Genomic DNA, 25,355 nt, shown 5'->3' with positions numbered 1-25,355 from the left:
TTTTTCCTCACTCATTTCTCCCTTGTGATTGAAATAGACCCGAGATCTCCCAACAAAAACAAAAGCAAATCGAAGCCATCGCAGAACTTCAGACAGTTGTCTCCGTTTCTTCTATTGTTGATCAAAAATGCAGTCTACTCACTTGCTGCTCGAAGAACCCATCAGGATGGCTTCAATCCTTGAGCCATCGAAACGCGTAACCCAACCCTTCTCTTATTTCACGTTTCGTCGTTTTGAAAAAAATTTCTTTTGTTTTTATTTTACTTCTTTCTTCTCTTTTCCTGCGTTTTTCTGGTAACAGAACTTTGCGGTGAAGCTTTAGTCGTGATACAAGCAGAATTGCTTTCTTTATTTATTTGTTTTCTTGGTGATCATGACTTGGGTGGAATTTTCTTGCAGAGTTTTTTTCCTGCAATGACGAAGATTGTGGGCACGCTGGGCCCAAGATCGAGATCAGTGGGCGTTATATCTGGCTGTATCACGGCTGGAATGTGTGGTATAAAACATTTTTCCTTCTTCCTTTGTTTGATTGCCGAGAAAATGAATACTACTACTACTATTATCGCCATCATTATAATTTGTAGCTAATGGGAAATTTTCATTTTTTTGTTTTTTGTTTTTCATTTTTGATGAAAATTATAAATATTGGAAAGTTTCAAATTTGTTCACATCTATATAGAGTTAATGACGGTTGCTTCTTTGTTTTAATAGGTGCAAATTTATGTTTGCCACTTATTCTCAATTGTTGAACTTGATAAGCTTTTGTAATGATTTCTTTTTTTTTTTTTTTGGTCAGTGGCACGGTTTGATTTTTCATGGGGTGATGCTGAATTTCATCAAGAGACAGTGGAAAATCTGAAGGTGGCAGTGAAGAGTACCAAGAAGCTCTGTGCGGTAAGCTTGCCGTTCTGAACTGCTCATGAATGATGATTGATTATTGATTATTATTGTAAAAATTTATTTCATTATAGTCCACATGTCCAAGCACATTAATTAGGATGAATCTTTGTTAACTTTGTAGATTTTTGTTGAATTGGATTTGCTGTATTGACTTATTCTCGAAAGTTTTGTACCTCATAGGTCAGAAAAGTAAAACGCATGTTTGTAATTTTGTTTCCAGGTGATGCTGGATACCGTGGGTCCAGAGTTGCAAGTTCTCAATAGAAGTGAGCACCCCATTTCTCTTCAAGTAGACTCTTTGGTTGTGCTAACACCAAATCAGGACAAAGAAGCCACTTCAAACTTGCTGCCCTTAAATTTTGGTGGATTATCAAAGGTGAGCAACAAGCTGTGCCCATTTTGGATGCTTAAATTATTGTCAATGAGAAAATGTTTGGGTTATTTCTTAAATATTATATAGGACACTACTAGCATCGAGATAAGAAACATGATTAGAAGTGAGTAAGTGTATGTCTTATGGACGCATAAAATGTTTTCAATGTGAAAAACATTTGTGATAATTCTGGAATATTAGCTAGGAAACCATTAGGATATATGCAGTAGTGTGCTGGTCAATGGAGTTTCTGCATGTCTTGGCAGTGAAAGTATATTAGAAAACATGATGATCTTAACAATATCAATCATAATTTGGTTTATATGGTTTATCAGAATGCCTTTTGTGAGTGTTTAGCTAGGTTGGCAATTCCGGACAAAATTCTTAAGTGTCTCCTAACTAGATTTTTCCAATCCTTCTATGGACTACTTGGCTAATGGAGATCAATTTGTTGAATTTTTCAAGAGACCAAGGTTTGTAGTTGAGGTTGGAGTTGGATGGATTTGAATCAACCATTGTATTTAAATGTTGTTTTTTACTTAAAATATTTTTGAAGGAGTTAGGAAGATTTAGGAAGCATTTTTTTTACTAAGTGTTCAAAACGCCCTGTTTGTTCAAAACGCCCTGTTCCAGGATCGATCTAGCTTTAGGTTGGATTGATCCAACTTACACTTTTTTTATGAAATCTTGTCCGTTGGATCAAGGGCTTCCTTCATTTAAAAACCCATAACTTTCTTCATGTGTTGTAGAGAGAGACACACAACAACAACCATACCCTTTGGTTCTCTTCTTCTTTCCTATTTTGGGGTGTTTGGTTGCCAAGAAAATCCAACTTTTCTACTGTTTTCCAAACTGTTTTCAATGGATATTCTTGAGAAAAAAATGGGTTGATTATTTCCTTCATTCATCTCTCAATTTCTAATTTATTTGGGTTTGGATAAAAACTCAATTTCTTCTTGTGTGGATTCAAGAAGAGGCTGAGATCAAGTTTGGTGTGGACTCCAAGTGTGCTCCAGTAGAAGAAGGTGAGAAGCTGAAAGTGGAAGGTACTGGTCAAGTGGTCCGAGAAGAATTGGTAGGCTTGAGCTAAGTAAAACCTTGTATTCAGTTTTTATTCTTTATAGTGGATGTTTTTTATCGATTGTAGGTCTATGGTTTTTGATCTCTTCGGAGGTTTTCCACGTTAAAATCGTGTGTTAATTGTCTCTTTCTCTCACTCTACTCTTTGCATTTGCATTTGCATGTGAATTACATTTATGAATTGTTGGGAGAGTGTTGGTGCATACGTACTTGATTGTGGATATCATGCTTTGTTGAAAAATTGTTGAAATAGAAGTTTATTGACATTAAGAAATTCTAAGGTTTGGTAATCTTTGTTGGGAATTTTTTTTTATTCAACAACACCTATTCACACCGCCTCCCCTCCTCCCCCCCCTAGGTGTATTACCTTTTTTACCTTTGTCTTTAGAAAGCTTCAATGGAGCTGCCTTCTCAAGATGGTTTGCTAGCATGTTTGGCTCATAATCATGATAACTCATTTTTGGTTCAGAATTTTCAAACAGGTGAAGAGCTTTCATATTGATTGTCTTGCTTCTTGTATCATTTTTTATGATTCTTCTGTACTCAGGCAGTTGATCGTCTTGCCAAACTATAAGCCTCTTTTGCCAAATTGAGTTGGGAGGAATTCCTTCATTCTAGTAAACCTGGGGACTATATCTTTTACCCATTTTGTTGGTTTTCAGCCTTCTGTTAGGTTTGTTCTTCTTCTGCTTCTTAACTTGCTAGATCTACCATGAAAGTGTTTTGAAGGGTATGTTAGTTATTGATGTTCAAGTTGAAATGGCTTTCTTCTAGCTACACTTTTCTGTTGGCAAAACTACCATAAACCAAAGTTTAATTTGTCCTTGCAGGCAGTGAAGAAAGGAGACACTATTTTTATAGGCCAGTATCTGTTTACAGGAAGTGAAACTACTTCTGTGTGGCTGGAGGTAAGGCTACATTTGAAGGATGAGTTCAATATCTGTTTAATCAATATACAGTTATTCTTTGGAAGGGACAAAGGACTTGATCAATTAAGCTAGGCATGCAAATTTACCTGATTTCTGAGTTAGTCGTACTTTCTCTTATCATTTCGTTAGAACAGATCAACATATACTGGGGAGATTGCTTGTCTTCTCATTTCACGTAAGCTTGTTTTATACAAGCAAGCCTCGAACAAGCATAAATAATTTGCGGACTTCCAATCTCTGACTTAAATGAGTATACAAGATTGATATCATAGAGTTATTTGCAACTCTGAAGCTCAGTTTTTATGCTGCAGGTGACTGAGGTGGATGGGGAAGATGTGGTTTGCCTTATAAAGAATTCTGCTACCTTGGCAGGATCCTTGTACACATTGCATGTCTCTCAAATTCGTATTGATCTTCCCACACTCACTGATAAAGATAAGGAAGTAAGTTCTTTCATTTGAATAAATACTTTCTACTAATAAAACCAGCCTTCGTGCTTTAGTCTAGATTCCTTTTTTCCACTCTTTAGTGGTAGGAAAGGTTGACATCTATTAATAGAAAATGTTGTCCACAAGGAATCGACTATAGAATAGTTTTTATCTTTTATTTTTATGTGTGCAATTGTGGATCTAGTAGCATGATCTTACACTTTTGGGGGTAATTATAACTTTTAAAATCTCATAATCTCAAGATTCTTTGTTTTGCATTTCTTCATTAACATGCTATAATTGAATCAGGATTTTTCAGTAATAATTCAATAGGTTACATTTTGTATTCATTCCAAATAGATGGTATAGTTTTGACTTTGTTAGATTCCTTTTAGGTTAGCTATATGATGACTTTGTTGGAATTTTCCCCTAAAAGGAAACCTTGTGCTTACCCAGATATCTTATCAAGTGCTTCTATGATATTCAGATGTTCATTTCAGGTTATAAGCACATGGGGTGTTCAAAACAAAATAGATTTCCTGTCATTGTCTTATACCCGCCATGCGGAAGATGTTCGCCATGTAAGGACTACTCCTACTTAGTATTTTCTTCTGGTTTATCTTTCTTATGTCAAGTTAAGTTTTCTGTCTTTGATAAGATATGTTGAATTATTTTTGCATGCACTCACTCTTCTGTTTTGTAGTATTCATGGTTTTCTACATTTGCTTCCTACTTTGATAGTATGCTTAGCATCTATCCTTGAGTATGCTACATTAAGTAATACTTTTCTCAGTTTCCTTATCCCGTTTAGTATGGATGTTCTTGCCATCATGCAGGCTCGCGAGTTTCTTTCTAAACTGGGTGATCTCAATCAAACTCAGATTTTTGCAAAGATTGAAAATATAGAGGTGCTGGACGTATACAACTGGCTTTCTGAGACAGTTTCAATTTCAGTAGCTTGAATGTGAATTAAGTGATATACATGATTAGCCTTTCAGACTAGTTCAAATTTATTATCTGTACCTGAATGTGATTTTCATTTTATTTTCCCAAATTTTCTATTAGGGCTTGAACCATTTTGATGAGATTCTACAAGAAGCAGATGGCATTATCCTCTCTCGTGGAAATCTGGGGATTGATCTCCCACCAGAGAAGGTAAGACTTGAAATTTGGACATGGTAATTGGTAAATAAAGAAATTTCATTCAATTTTGGATGGAAAATTTGAGGGTCATGCAATTCTGTATCTCTACATGTGCAAATTCTTACTTAAATGCACAAACTGAACATGCGTGCACAAATAGATGCCAATAAAAAATTACCATATGTATAGCTTAAAGTGATAAATTCAATTCATTGCACACTTATATCAGCTGAATGCTAGACACTTATATTTTCTCACATGGATATTTGTAACTTTTTTACTGAATTATACAATGATTCTTCTAATGTTGATTCTAAATAATGAGGATCACTTATCAATAGCAATGACAATAATCATTCTCACTTTTCTAGTTTTCCTCTTTCTTTTTGTTTTCTGATTTTCTTGTTGATTCCCCACCTTTTGGTGTTGGGGGCAAAAGGAAGGAAGGTGTTGGGGTGGGGGCATCATGTTGGTTACCAGTGGGGCTGTGCGCATGTATGTGCATTCATTGTTAATATCAAACTTTTTGCCTAGGAGGGAAAGAAATTGCAATTTCAATTCAAAATTTTACTGGTAATATTTCTTTATGGATTCTGCAGGTATTTTTATTTCAAAAGGCTGCTGTCTATAAGTGCAATATGGCTGGAAAGCCTGCGGTGATTACTCGTGTTGTGGACAGTATGACTGACAATCTGAGACCTACTCGTGCTGAAGCGACTGATGTTGCTAATGCTGTACTGGATGGTAAACACAGATTCCTAATGCAGAATAAGTTGATTTATGTGACTGTTAGTTGAGGCCTTTACTTATATTACTGCTGCTATTATAATACTATACTTATTTTGTAGAAAATGTCTTTTTCTCACTTTTGTATTGTTTGGTGTCATCACTATTATTGCTTCCTTGTAGTTCTTGTTCAGTATGTTGTCATTACCATCCATATGAGTCTGCCCTGCTCCTATTAGGGTCTTACTTTTCCTGTCATTTTTTATTGGTTCAGGTAGTGATGCAATTCTTCTAGGTGCAGAAACCCTGCGGGGATTGTACCCTGTTGAGACAATTTCCACTGTTAATAAAATTTGTGCTGAGGTAAGTTCTTCATTGCTTTATGTAGCACTCTTGCCATGAATTCTACTGCTTGATTACTTTGAGTCTAAATATGTTCTTTTTTTTTTTCCCCTTCTTTTTTAATCTGTTTATTGTCTACTGCTACTTGCAATATTGAAGCAATCCTCCATTTGCATCCTTATTTTACAATTTGTGACATGCTATTAGCTGATATAATCTAGTCCACATGTTATAGGAAATTTAAAATCTACTTGCTGATTGCCTTATATGGTTTTCTTTTTTTTTCTTTTTTTCTTGGTAGAAAATTATCATTTCATTTCATTGTAATAGGAAGTATAAAAAAGATGAGAAATCCTTAAATATATATAAAATCTTATCAAAAGAAGGATAGTAGGTCTATGCTAATTCAAAAGGCAACTCCAAATGTACAGCTTAACACGGTTATAAAAATGCTTGATATGAGTAAACAACTCATTGAGGCAAAAGATCTCCAAGAAAAGGATCCAAATATTTGGCTCCATGTTGCTAAGGCATCAACCACATGATTGGCCAAAGCTAGGAGTCCAACATAAGGAACATAGTTGTGAAATCTCCTTCCACTGAGAGATTAGAAACACCCGAAGCTCTAGTTTGCAACAAATCCTCCAAAAGAGCAAGAATCTTAACCTACATCTTTAGAAAAAGCTCTTACCACTATAACAAGATGATTCATGAAAAAACCTATCAAAAGAAAAAAAAAAAAAAAGGGTGCTTCTTAAACAATTCTCTAATCCCTAGTCAATTTGGGTTATCTAAAATGCATTAATCAAAATTTAGCTTAACAAAACCCATTAAAGGTGGTGTAGGAACTATCTCCTTTACCAACCTGGTGCTTCTGCCTCTAGGTTCCAATCTAGTAGTATAAGGCCCTTTAGGGTGCAACAAAGGCTTCACTAGTGAAGGCCTAAAGAGACAAAGGGATGCGACAAGTCCCCAAATTGCCTTCAAAGTCTTCTAATTGAAAGCTAAAATACTTTCTTGGAATAGAGGTTTCTAGGAGCAACAAGGAATTTGGATCTTATAGAGGAACTATACCCTTGACCTCTTTAAGGAAACTAGGATGTTAGGGTGCAAACCAACAGAAACACCCATGGAGCTAAACTACAAGTTTGGACGGAATGAAGGAGGGACACCTGTGGATAAGAGCAGGTATCGAAGGTTAGTCGGTAAGGTTGTCTACTTAGCACATATTATACCCAACTAACTTTCATTGTAGGTGTGATGATCTAAATAACTCATTTGCTGAGATGGGAGAGAGTGAGAGAGAGCGCGACGGTGAGGAGGAAGAAGATAATGCAGCGAATCGAAGAAGAAGGAAGGAGAGCAATTTCATAGTGGAGTCCAAGGTGTTTGAGATCGTATTAGAAGAAAGAAAAGGACAACTCCAAGTAATCATTGTGGAGAAGAAGAGAGGGGCCTCTTCATGGGTCCGACTGGGACCGGAGAGCCTAGGGTTCTTCGTGGAGGGTCTAAACCATTGCATTAAGGACGAGAAAGAGGGAAAATGGGGAAGGGGGTGGAAGGAAAAGGGGAGATCGTACTCCCTGATGCAAGGTATCAACCGAGCAGGGTGGTTTCTCCGGTTAGGGGTTGTAGATTCAGAAAGGAAGAGTTTCAGTATATTCATTCCGAAAGGCAGAGGGGACAAAGGGGGATGGGTGACTATGGCGGAGAAACTACTACAAATGGAAGGAGGTTTGGGCAGAAAAGCAAATAAGCAGGAAGCAAGGGTCGTGGGGAAATCTACCTTGGAGAGATCGTATGCGGAAGTAGTGAAGAGACCAAGTTGGAGGGTTAATAATTCAGTCAGAGTGAAGGTTAGAAGGGAGGAAACACTCGGAAATCTGCGGAAACAGGAACATTGCATTGTTGTGAGTAGGAAATCTAGTGCAGTAGGAGGAGAGGACCTGGAGAAACTAGGAAGATTATTAGCAAACTCTTGGGGGCTGAAAGGAAAATTAGGGCTGGCAAGACTGGAGAAGAATAGGGTCTTGCTGGAGTTTGAAGCTCTGGAAGAAGCAAGACGTGTTCTATCCTCAGGGAAACGATTGTTGGGAGGGCTCCAATTGGGGCTGGAACACTGGAACCCAAGGACCGGCTGCTGGGTAGAGGAGGAGTTAAGAAATGAAGTCTGGGTCAAAATCGTTGGACTCCCAATCTCACTGTGGAACTCGATGATTTTGAGAAGAGTGGGGAAAGAGTGTGGGGGTTTTGTTGCAATCGATCCTCAGACGGAGATGTTGAGGAGCTTCAGTGGGCTCGAATCTTGGTAAAAACGAAAGGAGATATTATGCCGAGTGTGTTGGAGATCGAAGTTGAGGAGGTCGTCTACTACCTTACTCTTTGGTGGGAGCTCAGACCGGTGTTAAGGAAGAACTTGGTGGATTGTGGTGAAGCGTTCGGGCGAAAAAGTGGTGAGGTTAGGGGTGAAGCCGATTCGCGGGCAAGGTTGCGTGTGGAGGAAGAGTCGGAGAGCACGAGGCTTGAGACGCTGACTCTGCTAGCTGAAGTGATGGGTGTGGAGGAGAGTGAGTTGGGCCGGGAGGCGTCTGTAAATCGGGTCCAACACTCGGCGATCCGGGACCGGGCCTCCCCCTATACGTTGGTGCCTGGGCCTCCTACGTCAAGCCCGACCACGGGCTCAAAAGATGCGAAGAGGGTTGGTGGGCCTATCTTGCAAAATACATCTTTGGGCTTAAAGTTAAAAGAAGTGGTGGTTGTCGTAGATGGGCCAGAGGCAGGCCCATCGACTAGGTGGCGGGCTGCCCAAAGCTGGTTGGGTCTGTTGGCCTGGAAAAGGCTAGCCCAGTCACGCCCCTAGCCCAAGCATTAAGCAGAGGCCCTCAGGAGAAGGCCTGTCTCCTAGACTGCAATATTACCAGAAGTGTGAACTTCTCAGAGACGGAGCCCCTAGTTGCTTGGGAAATTGAGGATTTCAGGAAGCAGCAATCGAAAGTTAGCTACTCAGCGACAGACCGGGCTCTCAAAGAGGAAACTTTGAGGTATGGGTCGGTTTTATATTCTAGGGGAAAAAGGGCTTTGGGGGCTTCTCATCTTAATTCTCTTTCTTTTGATCGGGCTCCGGAGGGGGAGTTTTACGATCGTTCTGGGGTTATAGGGGAGGAATTCCGAAGTGAGAACACAATGTGGTTGATAGCGGAGGAGGGATCTAATGAGGATGGTAATGGCTGCTGGGACTTGGGAGAAGCTAATAGAATTAGCGATAAGGCCAGGGGTGCGGAGGGGGATTGTGGCATGCCCGAGGCCCAAGTTGTAAGAAATGAGAATGAGGAAAAATGGGAGAAAAGTAGTCTGGCAAAGTTCAGCCACTTTCTGGGGTTCCCGATGGAGGGATTGGAAAAGGAAATCCTAAGCTTCTTGATTAAAATCAGAAAGAGACAGGAGAGGATACACAACAAAGAGCTTCTATAGAAGTCAAAGTTCGAAAGGGAGTTAAAGAGGTTGGAGTGCTCTGTAAATTATGAGGGGGGAAATAAGCAAAAAGGCCTCTCACAGGGCAAAGAGAGTCAAATCGCAGTAGTCAAATCGCAAAAAGGCCTCTCACAGGGCAAAGGGAGCAAACGATAGCTTTAAAAGGAAAATTATCAAGACTTTCATAAGGAATCAGAAGGTTGATTTACTATGTATGTGAAAAGAGAGAAAATGGAGAATCCCTAATTTTTGTTATTAAAAACTATTAATAATACACATTGGATTGGGGTATATATATACATGCTAGTGGGACCCACAATACAATAAGGAAAAAATAGGAAAAGTAAATAACAAATAACTGAAATAACTGTACACTATCTAACACTCCCCCTTAAGTTAGAGCATATATGTTACATGCACCAAGCTTGTTACAAATGTATTTAATTCTAGGACTTCTGAGAGATTTAGTAAAAATATGTGCTAGTTGATCATTTGAATTGATAAAACTAGTCGCCACACATCTTGATGCGATCTTCTCTCTAATGAAGTGACAGTCAACTTCAATGTGTTTGGTCCTTTCATAGAAGACTGGATTGGATGCAATATGTAAAGCGGCTTGGTTGTCACAGATGAGCTTCATCTGTTCATCCTTTCCAAATCTCAACTCCCGAAGAAGATGTTTCAGCCATATGAGTTCACATGTTGCCAGAGTCATAGCTCGATACTCGGCTTCAGTACTAGATCTAGCCACTACATCTTGTTTCTTACTCTTCCAGGATATTAGGTTACCTCCAATAAAAACACAATACCCGGAAGTGGAACGTCTATCTGTGGGTGAGCCAGCCCAATCTACATCTATGTAACCAATAACCTAGGTATGACCTCTGTTCTCGTACAACACACCTTGGCCTGGTGTGCTTTTGATATATCGAAGAATGTGGATTACAGGATCCCAATGGCTATCACATGGTGACTGTAGGAATTGACTAACAATACTTACAAGAAAAGAAATGTATGGACAAGTAATGGTGAGGTAGTTCAGTTTACCTACAAGTGGCCGATATCTCCCAGGATCTCCTAAAGGCTCCCCCTGTCCTGGTATAAGTTTGACATTTGGATCCATAGGAGTGTCTACCGGTTTACAGTCTAACATATCGGTTTCTTCCAAGATGTCTAAAGCATACTTTCTTTGGGAAAGAACTACACCGGAATTGGATTGAGCTATCTCAATACCTAAGAAATACTTGAGTTTCCCCAAGTCTTTAGTCTGAAAGTGGGTGAAAAGGTGTTGCTTTAGTTTCTGAATGTCATTCTGATCACTGCCTGTAATGACGATGTCGTCCACATAAACTACCAGATAAATACACTGCCCCGAAGAGTTATGATGATAGAAAACGGAATGGTCTGCTGTACTGCGAAACATGTCAAACTCCTGAACAATAGAACTAAAACGGCTAAACCATGCTCGAGGAGATTGTTTCAAGCCATATAGAGAACGGCGTAACCTGCACACTAAACCAGACTCCTCCTGAGCAACAAAACCAGATTGTTGCTCCATATAAACTTCTCTCAGCAAGATTCCCATGAAGGAAAGCATTTTTAATATCCAACTGATAAAGCGGCCAAGAACGCATAGCAGCCATGGAGAGCAATAGATGAACAGAAGCTATCTTGGCAACAAGAGAGAAAGTGTCACCATAATCAGAACCATAAACCTGAGTATAGCCTTTCGCAACTAAGTGGGCCTTAAGGCGATCAACCTGACCATCAGGGCCAACCTTAATTGTGTAGATCCAATGACAACCAATTGTAGATTTACCAGAGGGTAAAACAACAAGATCCCAAGTGCCATTGGAGTGTAAAGCAGCCATTTCATCTACCATTGCCTAGCGCTAGCCTGGATGGGAAAGAGCCTCAGGGGTGCTCTTGTGAAGAGAAACAGAAAATATAGCATAAACAAATGCAGAATAAGGTGAAGATAATCGATGGTAACTCAAAAAATTGTAAATGGGATGAGGATTACGATTACGAGTAGATCGATTACCTTTTCAAAGAGCAATGGGTAAGTCAGCAGAAGGAGGCAGAGCCGGGGCAAGAGAAGTTGAAGGGATAGGAAGTGAGTCAGCAGGTACCTCGACCAAAGAAAGAGGAACAGTGACACGATGACGGCGATGATAAACCTGGAGTGGGCGAGAAGGCACTGCATCAGATGGGAAGATAATGGGAAGGGGTAAAACTTCAGAAACAGGAAGAGACTCAAAGGTGGAGAAGAATGATGAGTCCTCAAAGAAGGTGACATAAGCCAAGAGAAAGTAGCGATGAGTCTCAGAGGAATAACAACGATAACCCTTTTGAAGTCTGGAGTATCCCAAAAAGATGCATTTTGTGGCTTTGGTAGAAAGTTTGTCCTGTCCAGGAGTGAGAATATGAACAAAGCAAGTACAACCAAAAACACGAGGAGGAAGGAAATAAAGTGGTTGGTCAGGGAAAAGAAGGGAATGAGGAATCTGATCGTGTAATACAGATGAGGGCATACGATTAATCAAATAACATGTTGTAAGAACAGTGTCCCCCCAAAAACGAAAAGGAACATTACTATGAAGAAGGAGAGTACGAGCTGTCTCAACAAGATGTCGATTCTTACGTTCAGCTACCCCATTTTGTTGAGGAGTATGAGCACAAGAAGACTGATGAAGGATCCCATGTTGGGACATATATGAAGTAAATGGTGCAGAAAAATATTCCCTGACATTGTCACTGCGTAACACACGAATAGAAATATTGAACTGAGTTTGGATTTCAGTATAAAATTTCTGGAAAATAGAGAATAACTCAGCTCGATTTTTCATTAAAAATAACCAAGTACATTGAGAATAGTCATCAATGAAAGTGACAAAATACTGAAATCCTAAAGTAGACGCGGTCCGACAAGGACCCCAAACATCAGTGTGGACAAGTTCAAAATGAGACTTTGCCCGATTATTCAAACGCTTTGAGAACGAGACACGAGTATGTTTCCCAAGCTGATAGGACTCACACGCAAGCGACGACAAAGATGAAAAACGAGAGACCATTTTCTGGAACTTGGATAGACTAGGATGGCCCAGGCGACTGTGGATGAGGAGGGGAGCATCAATGGAAATGCAAACTTTAGGAGTTGAAGGCGAGGTGAGGTGATAGAGGCCTTGAGACTCACGTCCTATGTCAATCATCTTCCCCGTACTCTGGTCCTGCAAGGTCACAAATTTATCAGAAAAAATAATAGAGCAGTTAAGAGTACGAGTGATTTTGCTGATGGAAATAGGATTAAAGGAACACTCAGGAGTATAAAGGACAGAAGTGAGAGGTAGAGAAGGGAGAGGATGTGTCAAACCAATGCCTTTAGCCACAGTTTGAGAACCATTAGCTAAGGTAACAGTAGGTAAGGCAGAGGTAGTAGTAATAGAAGAGAAAAGATCCTTATTACCAGATACGTGATCAGAAGCGCCAGAATCTAGAATCTAAGGTCCAAGAGAAGATGTGTGAGTAAGACAAGCAGAAGCATTACCAGTCTGGGCAACAGAAATAACAGAAGCTGACTTGGTGGCCTAATAGAGGAGATAGTCATCATACTCATTGTCAGTGAGGGAAATACCCTGAGATGTGGAGGAGCTCGGAGGCTGAGGTGGTTGAGGATCAGATGACTGGGCCATGTGGGCAGTGCGGAGAGGCCGCCCATGTAACTGATAACACCGATCACGAGTGTGGCCAAGCTTATTGCAATAGGTGCAATGAGGACGTTGGCCTCTACCTCGGTTACCACTGCGTCCTCCTCGAGAGTTAGTTTGAGAAACTAACACAGAAGAATCTAAAGTGTTATTAGATGGCAAAGTCTGAGTGGAAGAGATACGGAGGAGGCGAGCAAACACATCATCCAAGGATGGAACGGAGGAACTGCTAAGAATTTGATCGCGGACGGTCTCAAGATCTGAACGGAGGCCAATAAGCGTAAGAACCATGAAGAACTTGCCAATCTGTGTTCGTTGATCCCCAACATCAGTAGTAAGAGGCATCATGGTCAAGAATTCCTCCTTAAGAGAGGCAATCTGGCCAATATAAGTAGATAAATCTATGTCTTGTTGTCTGACATTGACAATAGAAGAAGTCACCTTATCAAGACGTTGGATATCATTCGTGTATAGCCCTTTCGCCTGATTCCAAAATTTAAAGCATGTTTTGTAGGCTCGAAGATGAAGCAAAATCTTAAGATCAACTAATTGCCATAACACACTACATAACTGTGCATCTATCTTCCTCCATTGTACTCTGTAAACCTCAGGGATATCCGCCTCCTGCGTAACAAGGTGATCCTCATAACCTTGACCCATAAACCAAAGTTCCACAAAGGCAGACCAAGACAAATAATTTTCACTGCCAACCAATTTCTCCGAAGTAATCATAGGAGATCCAAATATAATAGAGGAAAAAATGAAACTTTTAGTAGTCATATCTACTTATTTGGAGAACGAAATATGTTTGGATCGAAGAGAGCCCTAATACGGCTTCAGATCACAGTTGAAAGAAGAAAAACCGAGGATCCGCGGTTGTAAGAGACCAAATAGTAAAGAAAAAAAAATGTGGCACTACAGGAAGGGTAGAAGAACACTTCCTAAGACACGTGCAGGGCTCGAGGTGGAGAGGAAGTCACTAGAGGTGGTCGAAAAGGCTGTTTAGAGGGCCGGCGGAGACAAAAACCCCAAAAAAATGCACTTGCAGGGCTCGGATGGCACAAGCACAGAGAGAGAGTGGCTAGATGGCATCCGGCAAGGCTAGAGGTGGAAGCGCATTGCCGGAAAGTGCTCCACGCGCCCTCACGTGCTAGCACGTGAGGTTCAGGCTGCCGGAGAAGAAACGCGCATGGCCGGTGCATGACTGAGATTCTCCCTCCGGTGCTGTGACAAAACTTGAAGATCTCCTCCTTGCGCACTTGATGGTATGGTCAGTGTCGGAAAAGGACTTCGTCGGAAAAGTCGCCGAAAAATTCGCCGGGGGTAAGGGTTTTCTGACGGCAATACGGTTGACCGGAAAGCTTTAGGAGATGGAGAAGGTGACTAGAATGAAACACGGTCACTAAAAGATTTCCCAGAATTGATTCATGGATAAACCGGAAATAATTAGGTTTTTTTTTTTTCTCCCTAATGTCACGGACTTAGTCGTTCACTAAGCTCGTGCGGCACTTAGGCAAGTCAAGACGCTTGATCTTGCTAAGTCAGCCTTGATCCCCAACGCTTAGCTTGCTCGGCTAAGACACTCGCGACTCGAAAGCTTAAGAGCTTAGTAGGCAACTCCTTAAAGAATGGAAACTCTTATCAACTCAAGAAAGTCTTTACAAGTGCTTGGATGCTCACTTGTTTGGTGCCTTGGCCAAATGAGGCCCTCACCTATTTATAGGCACCAATGGAACTCTCTAGAACCTTGGAGGGTTCCTTACAATTCATGAATATTCTAGAATGTCCTACACTATTCTATGTACAAGCCTATATACAAGAGACTTCTAGATTTCTCTAGAAAGCTTTGGACCCTTCTCATGCCTTCTACCATAGTGTGGAGTTGTGTGGACTTCTCTAGGCATTTCTAGAACCTTCCACACTCTTCCCACTAGTGGCTAAGTGTGGATGTCTCCAAGGGTCTCTAGAAGCTTCTCACCTCCTATATAAGCCATGGGGAGGGTCATTTGAAGTATCTTGTGACACTAAGCTCTGATACCATGTGAAAAGAGAGAAAAAAGGAGAATCCCTAATTTTTGTTATTAAAAACTATTAATAATACACATTGGACTTGGGTATATATATACATGCTAGTGGGACCCACAATACAATAAGGAAAAAAAAGAAAAAGTAAATAACAAATAACTGAAATAACTGTACACTATCTAACAGTATCCAGGAAACAAAATTCAACCTATGTCGGAGGGTGTTGCGAGAAGTTTAGGCTCGGGGAGATTTTTAGATTGGAAAGCTCTAGATGCGGAGGGGGCTGTGGGAGGTATCTTGATCTGTTGGGACAAAAGGTCGTTGGACATTTTGGACTGGGAGGAGGGCCAATTCTCCTTATCCTGCAGGTTCAAGAATGTAGAAGATGGGGTTGTCTGGGTGTTCACGGGAGTTTATGGTCCGTTCACCAAAGTGGAAAGTGAATGTCTGTGGGAAGAATTTGGGGCGATTAGAGGTCTTTGGGAAGACCCCTGGTGCCTAGGAGGGGATTTTAACATCACCCTCCTCCAAAGGGAAAGGAGTAGTCAGAGGAGAATAACTTCAGAGATGAGGAGATTTGCTGAGATTGTTGATGAATTAGGGCTAGTGGATCTTCTGTTACAGGGGGGAGAGTTCACCTGGAGTGGGGGTTCTAATAACTAGTCCTGGGCTAGACTGGACAGGTTTCTTGTGTCCTCTAGCTGGTTAGATCATTTCAGTGGAGTGTTCCAAAGTAGGCTGCCTCGGCCTGTTTCTAATCACTTCCCAGTCCTTCTTGTGGGGGGTGGGATAAGAAGAGGTCCCTCTCCTTTCAGGTTCGAAAACATGTGGCTCAAGGTTGAGGGCTTCAAAGACCTTATTCGAAGCTGGTGGCGGGGGATGGAGGTCAGGGGTAGTGCTAGTTTTAAACTGGCTGTTAAGATGAAGGGAATCAAACAGAACTTGAAAGTATGGAATAGAGAGGTGTTTGGGAAGCTGGACTATAACAAATCTTCAGCTCTACAGCAAGTGGATTTTTGGGACCGGGTGGAAAGTGAGAGAAGTTTGACAGTAGAGGAAACAGAGTTAAAAAAGGAAGCAAAAGAAAGTTATAAAAAGTGGGTGTTTCTAGAAGAAATTCATTGGAGACAACTTTCAAGGGAGGTCTGGTTAAGGGAAGGGGATAGAAATACGGGCTTTTTCCATCGTATGGCAAATGCCCATCATAGAAACAACTCCCTAGTCAGAGTTAAGATTAATGGGGAGTGGCTCTCAGAGGAGCAGGAAGTGAGGGAAGGAGTTGCTAATGCTTTCCAACAGTCGCTTTCAGAAGATATGGGATGGAAGGCTGATATTGGGAGGCTTCAGCTAGATCAGATCAATCAGCAAGAAGCGGAGAATCTGGAGATTCATTTTTCAGAGGCTGAGATTCATTCGGCCTTGATGGAGATGAATGGGGACAAAGCCCCTGGGCCGGATGGCTTTACTGTGGCCTTTTGGCAAAGCTGTTGGGACTTCACTAAAGAGGAGATTATGGAAATGTTTAAGGAATTCCACGAGCATAGTTTTTTTCTTAAGAGTCTCAATAACACTTTCCTAGTCCTGATTCCTAAGAAAGGTGGGGCTGAGGACCTGGGAGACTTTAGACCTATTAGCCTTTTGGGAGGGCTCTATAAATTGTTGGCTAAAGTGCTAACTAATAGGCTCAAGAAAGTGGTAGGAAAGGCGGTTTCCCCTACGCAGAATGCCTTTGTGATGGGAAGACAAATTCTTGATGCTTCCTTAATTGCAAATGAGGTGATAGACTCGTGGTAGAAAAGAAAAGAAAAGGGGCTCATCTGCAAATTGGATATAGAGAAAGCTTATGACAGCATTAACTGGCAGTTTTTATTGAAGGTATTGCAAAAAAATGGGCTTTGGGTCAAAGTGGTTGGAGTGGATGTGGAGTTGCTTATCGTCAGCCAAATTTTCAATACTGGTTAATGGGGTTCCAGCTGGCTTTTTCCCAAGTTCTAAGGGGCTTAGACAAGGAGATCCCCTATCTCCTTACCTCTTTGTGATGGGAATGGAAGTGTTGGATGTTCTCATTAGGAGAGCTGTTGAGGGGGGATTCCGTCAGGATGTAGCATTCGGGGTGGTAGAAGATCCCCTATGAACATCTCCCATTTATTCTTTGTTGATGATACAATTGTGTTATGTGAGGCTAGCAAAGAGCACCTAACTCATTTAAGTTGGATCCTATTCTGGTTTGAAGCTGCTTCAGGTCTAAGGATTAACTTGGCCAAAAGTGAAATCATCCCAGTTGGTAAGGTGGATGAGGTTGAAGAGTTGGCAGTGGAGTTAGGATGCAGGGTGGGATCCTTGCCCTCTTAGTACTTGGGGCTGCCCTTAAGGGCTCCTAATAGGGCTATCTCTGTGTGGGATGGGGTGAAAGAGAGAGTGAGGAGGAGACTTGCGCTTTGGAAACGACAGTATATTTCCAATGGGGGGAGAATTACCCTCATAAAAAGCACTTTGGCTAGCATGCCAATCTATCAAATGTCTCTTTTTCGGATGCCCAAGATTGTTGCTAGAAGGTTAGAGAAAGTACAAAGGGACTTCCTGTGAGGGGGGGGGGGGAAGAACTTGGAGGGGAAAACCCATCTAGTTAAATGGGAGGTGGTTTGTACGGATAAGAATAAGGGAGGGCTAGGCCTAAGGAAGTTAGCCCTGTTGAACAAAGCCTTGCTAAGTAAGTGGATATGGAGGTAGACAGTCTTTGGAAACAAGTAATCATGACGAAGTATGGGCAAGAGGGTCTTGGATGGAGGACAAAGAAGGCCAATGGGGCGGTTGGAGTAGGGGTTTGGAAGGAGATTTTGAAAGAATCTGCTTGGTGCTGGGATAATATGGCATTCTTAGCTGGGAAGGGTACCAAAATTAGATTCTGGACAGATATTTGATGTACTTGTACAGCGCTGTCCCATTGTTTCCCCCATCTCTTTGTCATGGCTGCTCATAGGAATGCAACGGTGGAGGAAATGTGGGACCAAAATTCTGGTCAAGGAGGTTGAAATCTAATTTTTTTGAGGGACTTTAATGATTGGGAGTTGGATAGGGTAGGGGATTTGATCCATGTTTTGAGGGGTCATAGGCCTCCTTTGGAGGAAGACTCGGTTTTTTGGAAGGGAGGAAGAAATGGACGGTTCAAGATCAAGGAAGCGTATAGCCTGCTGGCGAATCCTAATGACACTGCTTTCCCTTCAAGGTGTATCTGGGTGGATAGAGTTCCAACCACAGTCACTTTCTTCGCTTGGGAAGCGACATGAGGGAAGGTACTTACTCTTGATAAGCTCCAGAAAAGAGGGTTACAACTCCCAAATTGTTGTTTTTTGTGTGGTTGTGAAGAAGAAAATGTAAATCATATTCTTATACACTGTATAGTGGTCAGAGTCCCGTGGGATATTGTTCTTGGGTTAGTAGATGTTAAGTGGGTCTTTCCAGAAATTGTAAAGGAGGTCTTAATTAGCTAAAGGGGCCCTTTTGTGGGGAAGAAAAGGAAAAAGGTTTGGAAATCCCTCCCGTTGTGTATTTTTTGGACGGTTTGAAAGGAGAGGAATAGATTAGCCTTTAGGGAGGGTGTGTTGAATATCCAGAAACTCAAGAATTTTTTTGTTTGTAATTTATAGAGCTGGGCTAGATTGTATATAGGTGAGGAGTCTCTCTCCCTTGTAGGCTTTTTGGAGTGATTAGCATCCACTTAAGGGGTGGTGAGTCTCTCTTGGTTTTTTGTTTTAGAGGCCTTAACCACCTTGTATACCACCTATATGTTGTGTGGCTTTTTGCCTCTTCTTTAATGAATTTCTGGTTTACTTACCAAAAAAAAAAAAAACTTTCATTGTAGGTGTGGTAAGCCAATATATGCATGTACTATGTGGGAAACATTTGGAGGAAGTGAATAGAATGTTGAGGCACACGAAGATGACTACAGGAAAGGGATTGTTTTTTGGGATGAGAGTAGAGAAGAAGATTGAAGCTTTCATTGATGCTGATTGGGCTGGGTTAGAAGAAGATAATAGGTTTACCTCGGAATATTGTACATTTGTTTGAGGAAATTTGGTGACATGGAGAGGTAAAAAGCAAGGTGTAGTTGCTGGAAGCAATGTTGAGGCCAGAGTTTAGGTCTATGGCTTGAAGGATTTGTGAAATGATTTGGTTGAAGCTACTACTAAAGGAGTTGAAGATGCCCTCAGAAGGTCCTATGAAACTCTATTATGACAACAAAGTTGCCATAAGTATAGCTCACCACTCAATCCATTACAACAGAACAAAGCACATGGAAATTGCTTGTCATTTAATCAAAGATAAGATAAAACAAAGGCTAATATGCATCACCTACATTTGTACGAACCAACATACTGCAAACACCTTAACAAAAGGTCTGCCAAGACAAAACTTTAAGGATCTGACAAACAAGCTAGGAATGTTGGACATTTTTTCCTAGCTGTAGGGGGAGTATAGAGAATATTGATTAGGATCAAGTTTGTTATGTTAGTTTTATTAATATTCTGTTTTTAAATTTAAAATATAGCTGTTGTAGGTCTGAAGTTTTAGTTCCTACTTTCTAGGGATAGGGATTTAGCTTGGCTTAGATTCTATCTGGTTGTTAGTTTTTCTCTATAAATGTACTGGTTGTTCATTCAAATAAATTAAGAGAGCTATTTCATTTATTTTCTAGCCTCTGTTAACAGTTGGCCACAAGTGCAATAGTAGATTCATTGTTGGTGGAGGGATGCGTTTGTTCTTTGGAGGTTCAAAGATTTGGGCCTTGAGAAAAACAGTTGCAACATAATAGAAATTTTCTAAATACAATCATTGGATACTTTAGCAATAAATAAATCTAGAATAAAAAATTTTAAGGAGCAACAGTCAATATTTGATTTAGTAATTAGAATATTGTTCTTCTCTAGAAACATAAAATTTGAGCAAGTGTGCAGTTACCATATTTTGTTAGAACCCGTACAGATATTTACAACTAGAATCTATTGGGCACTTGTTCCTTCTTTGTCCAAATTTTCATAAGGTCTGACTAAGGTTGTTTTCCATGGCTGGAACTCATCTGGTGTGGAATTGCTAAATGGTGGTTATTTCCTTTTAAGGGCTTGAGCCAGGAGAATGAGAAGCAATCTACAGAAATGCTATTTCAGCCACTTTTTGATGTTTTGGCTGGAACAGAATGCTTGGATTTTAGTGGAAAAGTAGGAAGCTTTTTAACTGTCCTTTGGTTGTTTATGAGCAAGGAGTTTGCATGTCTCCCATTGAGTTTTATTAATATGACTAGAAGAATTATGTGCTCTCCTAACTGGAGGAGAGAGGCTACTTCAGTCAGTGGGCTTCTCCCTCCAATAGTAGACTGAAGTTAAGCTTGATGATGCTCATTATAGCCTTAGGTGAGATAGCAACTGCTGGGGAGGAGGGGGGAATGCAGCAGAGGTTTGAATTGTTAGAGATTATAGGGGGTTAGAGTTCTTATCTTTCTCAGGACGACCATTAATGCTGCTTTTTTAGCTGTACTAGAAAGCTTAAAAAGGTGCTATGTTTGGGGATTAGGAATCTCCCTTTTATTTTGTTATATATATATTTTAAGTGACTGGGATTTAGAATCTCATTGTTGAAGGGGATCCATTGGTTGTTATTTCTTGTGCTAGAGTAGGGGAGTAAGGGCTTGTGGCTTTATGATAGCTGGACAAGGAGAATTCTTCACATTCCAAAGAACATGGAAACCTTCTTCTCTTGGAGGCCCATGTTGCCTAATTCGGAGGCCAACATGCTGGCAAGAAGGAAGCTGGATCGCCTGAGTCAGTTGTAGGGGTTCACTACTCCTCTTGAGGTGTTTGTTGAATGATCACTATTTTCTTGTTTGAGTAATTCTTGTTTCCTTTACTTGAACAGTTTTTGGTCTGTCCTTGTACATCTAATATTTAAATTTGGCTTCTATCAAAAGGAAATTTGCAGTCATGATGCCTTTTCTTCCTATCTTATATCCTAAATTATTACATGAAACCATTTTAGTTTTTATTTTTTATTTTTTATTTTTTATTTATTTTTTTTTTTTTTGTGAGTCCAATTTGTCACACCTGATTCTGGAGTCATGATTATGTAAGGGCAGAACTTTGATGCCTTCCAGATTTTGGATACGAAGCATGGAATTAAGACTATAGAGCAGGATTTTCACCTAATTTAGAAGTTTGATGCAATTATGCTTTCTTGGTCCATAAATGGTTCTCTGCTGTTCCAAGGAAACAAGGGTGCTTCATTCTTGGATGCACATCACATGAAGTAGTTTTTAGCATATGTTTTAGAATATGAAATGTCTTCAAGAAAAGCAAAGTCTTTGCTCACCCCCAGATTTGTTTTTCCATAATGTTTTTATATAATCTTCTGGAGCAAACTATCAAAAGAAGTAATGTCTGCAGGCTGAGAAAGTTTTCAATCAGGATTTCTATTTTAAGAAGGCTGTCAAACATGTTGGAGAACCGATGACCCACTTGGAATCTATTGCTTCCTCTGCGGTATTTCTTAAGATTCCAACCCTTGATCTCTTCACGTTCTTATAATGTTAGATTTATTACTGTTCCATAGAAGTGAGTTAACTTTAGCAAAATGAACCTTGAAAACCCTAATATAGATGTATTCTTTTTTTCTATATCTAGGTACGTGCAGCCATCAGCGTGAAGGCATCTGTCATTGTTTGCTTCACTTCAACCGGGAAAGCTGCAAGGTCCCTTTTTTTTTTAATGATGAATTTTTTAATATTCTTATTGCTTGGGGATTTCAAAACATTTTTTTTTCTTTTTTTCTTTTTTTATTTTAATTTTTCATATGCAAGTTGCTTTTGCATAATCCGCCAATAAAAAATAAAACAAAATTGCTTTTGTATGATCCATAATATTAAATATAGTTTTCTGCAAGTTATTCCTCATATACATGTTCATTTGATTCTCTATATTATTTTGTATTAATGCAGATTGATTGGAAAGTATAGGCCAACAATGCCAGTGATATCTGTTGTCATCCCTCGGCTCAAGACAAATCAACTCCGCTGGACTTTTAGTGGTGCATTTGAGGTACATTGCTTTTGTATGACCTGGGGCCTATTTGGAAGGATTCTCAAATACCAAAAGCTGTGCTTGGATGAACATCCGAACACAGCTGGGGCACTTTTAACGTGTGTTCGTGAGCATCAAGTTTGTTTCCCATGTTCTGATAGATTCTTTAATAGAGGAAATGATTGCCATGTCTTGATTTACAGTTCTTGAAGACTAAAATATGCTAGATATGCAAAAGAATAGAATACTTTGGGCTTCTATATTACCTTTTTCTGGAACATTATGAGACATTTTATTAATGTTGCTTAATCTATGGCTTCCACTGCAGCGGGTTTGTTTTACCATTTTCATAACACATGCTTCAATGTAGGAAATTTATTTCCTGATTCTATTGTTTTTGGCTTCTGGTGCTTGGAAAACAATTCTATTGAACATTTACAATGGGAAGAAAGTTCCTTTCTGCTTTCAGTACATGCCTTTTAAAATAACAGTACTGGAGAAAGTGGAAGCTAATCAATTGGAATATCTTTGATTGCTTTCTTGTTTGCACTATTTTTTATGATGAACCTAGAAAAGCAACTAATAGCATATTTCACCATCTTTTGTATGGGGAGACAAGGACATTTTCACACCAAAGCACAAGAGAAACTGCTAAACTACTGTGGAATAGTTGATTTAATTTATTAAATTACCTCAATGTTTGATCTTTCTCCAAGTGTTATCCATCTAAGAATTATACCAGGAATGAGTCGTTGCATTTGTCATTGTTTCATCGTCATGCGATAAGCATATAAGTACTCTATGTAATGCATGTTAGGAATTTAGGATCAGTCCTGCATTTTCCCAGAGGAAAATTCACCTCTATGACAGCTATGTTCATTGTCAGGTAGAAAATTACTATGTGGTCCAGGCTCTATTTGGAGAAACAGTTGATGAAAAACCCAGATTGATCTGACCTACTAGAAAAAGTTATTTTTATGTAACTCCACAAACTTGCCTTTGTGGATGCCTATCAAGAAAAATGAACGTCTGTTATGAATGAGATTGTTTTTATTTCTTGTTGTGTTGTTGTGTTCCACTTAATTTTATTCATTTGCACTACATAGATTCTTGCTTCAAAACTTTGCTTTGTCCAATTGAAATTGAAGCTTATCATTGTTATCTGTTCCCTTCAATGATACTGTGCACAGGCAAGACAATCAGTCATAGTGAGGGGCATTTTCCCCATGCTGGCAGATCCTCGACATCCGGTAAGATTTGTTAAGTTTGTGTTTTCTGGGTTCAGAATATCCTTTCATTGGAGGGTGAAAAGAATACGAGAGAACTTATCTATTTAAAAATATATATATATATATATATATATATGTGTGAGGGTCATAATAAATGGAGTGTTTAACCAAATTTAAAAGGGTGCTTAGTAAATCAACTTAATGACTTAATATGTCATTAAATATATTAACTATGTTTAGTGCAATAACTTATATAGAAAAAGGCCTTAATACAATTCAAGGGGGCAATTCTTTTGCCTCCCTTCTAATTGGCCCTAAAGTGAGTTTGGATAAAGTCAGCATATATTTATACCTATCTCAGCATGTCATTGTACTCTAAATTTCTACCTTATATATGAAGAGAACTTCAAAAACCAGGCTTAGATTGTCAGAAATCCAGATGAAACTTGTCTGGACATGGCAAACAGACCTTTGGTTCTTCCTTTGCACCGTCAGAGCTAATGATGTTATATTTGACACTATTGTTATTTGGTGTGCACAATTATTAGTTGGAAGTAGCTTTGTGTGTATCAAAAATGTTTGTGGTAGGATTCTTTTGCCCCCACGGAGCTATTGATGTTAGGTGCTGTACAAAGTAATCAATAAAGATCTCATACAACCGTTATTTAATGCACATAATTATGGACCTAGTTGGGGGTGTAGCTAACATGGACATAGTTGGGAGTGGAGAAGCTCATTATTTCTGTTTGAACTGGTCTTATATGCTTTAGTTGAGTCACTTATAGAGGAAAGGATGAAGCTAGTTCAGGAGAAAATGACTGTGTTGCTTAGATTGCATCAATCAAATTAAATTGCTTTTGGCTCTTAACTTTTTGCTGTGCCCATGGGCAGCAAGTCCAATTTCTTGTTTTCTCTTTCCTGCTTTGTACTTGAATAATATATTTATGAAACATCATGTTAAGCCTGATCAGAGATACAGTTCTGGAAGCCTGCACTGCATGAAGCATTGTGTTGTGTTGACAGCGAAGTGTTCATCTTCCAAACCTAAGGAACCACTTATTGCTTCCCTGGTTTTCAAAGAAAAAATTAGTAGTGGGCTCCTTTCCAGGAAGGGCTGGTTGTCATGTGGACAAACGTTTCATCCATCTTATTCTGTGTGAAATACAAGTCAATTTTGCCCAGTGGAATTAACCTACTTTTTGCTTTGATTTGGCAGGCGGAATCAACAAATGCGACAAATGAGTCAATTCTGAAGGTTGCTTTGGATCATGGGAAAGCATTTGGTGTCATAAAATCTCATGACCGAATTGTTGTTTGCCAGAAAGTCGGCGATGCATCTGTGGTGAAGATCATTGAGCTTGAAGATTAGTACTTGTACTGCTCCTCGTTTGAGATTGGAAAGCCTTGTCCATGGCCTGCTAATTCTCCAGAGTTTGAGAGAAGAGCTTGTCTATATGGCTATGTAATAAGATTGTACACCAAAGGTATTTCCCGTTGTTGTGAATAAATTCAGTTGAAGCCATGGTACCAAATTCATATTTAATGGTACCCATAAAGGTCCTTTTCTGTTGTACCCAAATGAATCAGCCATCAATAAATCCTGTTCCACAGTTAATTATCCTTCACTTGTATATTTGTATTTTCAGTTCCAGGTAAACATTGTCAATCTTTGGTAGTAATTGTTAATAAGCAAGCTGATTTGAACAAGGTTGTTAATGGTTTTTGGGGAGGCATGGGTTGGTTTATAATCCAGAAGTTCTATAGCATGGCTGCAGTTTGATTTTGAAGGGCCAAAGATTCAGTATTTTTGGGGAAAAGAGGGGCTATTATTTTATGGGAAGAGTATTATGTGTCCATGTTTTGAATCATTGAACTCCTGAGAATTAATCATGATTATTTAGGGTATATTTGGTTATGAAAAAATTGAAGGAAAAT

General features: G+C 39.7%; 1 protein-coding gene across 1 annotated transcript; it reads left to right on the top strand.

Annotated features, from left to right (window-relative positions):
* On the top strand, positions 1-25,038 carry LOC100247244 (pyruvate kinase 1, cytosolic). Its single transcript, XM_002263283.4, has 16 exons — positions 1-196; positions 400-496; positions 797-894; positions 1,121-1,276; positions 3,184-3,261; positions 3,594-3,725; positions 4,211-4,291; positions 4,547-4,618; positions 4,776-4,865; positions 5,453-5,597; positions 5,854-5,942; positions 21,559-21,654; positions 21,796-21,863; positions 22,110-22,209; positions 23,382-23,441; positions 24,637-25,038. The coding sequence occupies exons 1-16, from the start codon at positions 128-130 to the stop codon at positions 24,787-24,789; spliced, it is 1,584 nt and encodes a 527-aa protein (XP_002263319.1). The 5' UTR covers positions 1-127; the 3' UTR covers positions 24,790-25,038.
* The last annotated feature ends 317 nt before the right edge of the window (positions 25,039-25,355 follow it).

This window comes from Vitis vinifera, chromosome 13 (assembly GCF_030704535.1).
Source record: "Vitis vinifera cultivar Pinot Noir 40024 chromosome 13, ASM3070453v1".
Classification (NCBI taxonomy): domain Eukaryota; kingdom Viridiplantae; phylum Streptophyta; class Magnoliopsida; order Vitales; family Vitaceae; genus Vitis; species Vitis vinifera.
Note: the sequence above shows the minus strand (reverse complement) of the source record. Positions and strands in the feature narration are given on the sequence as shown.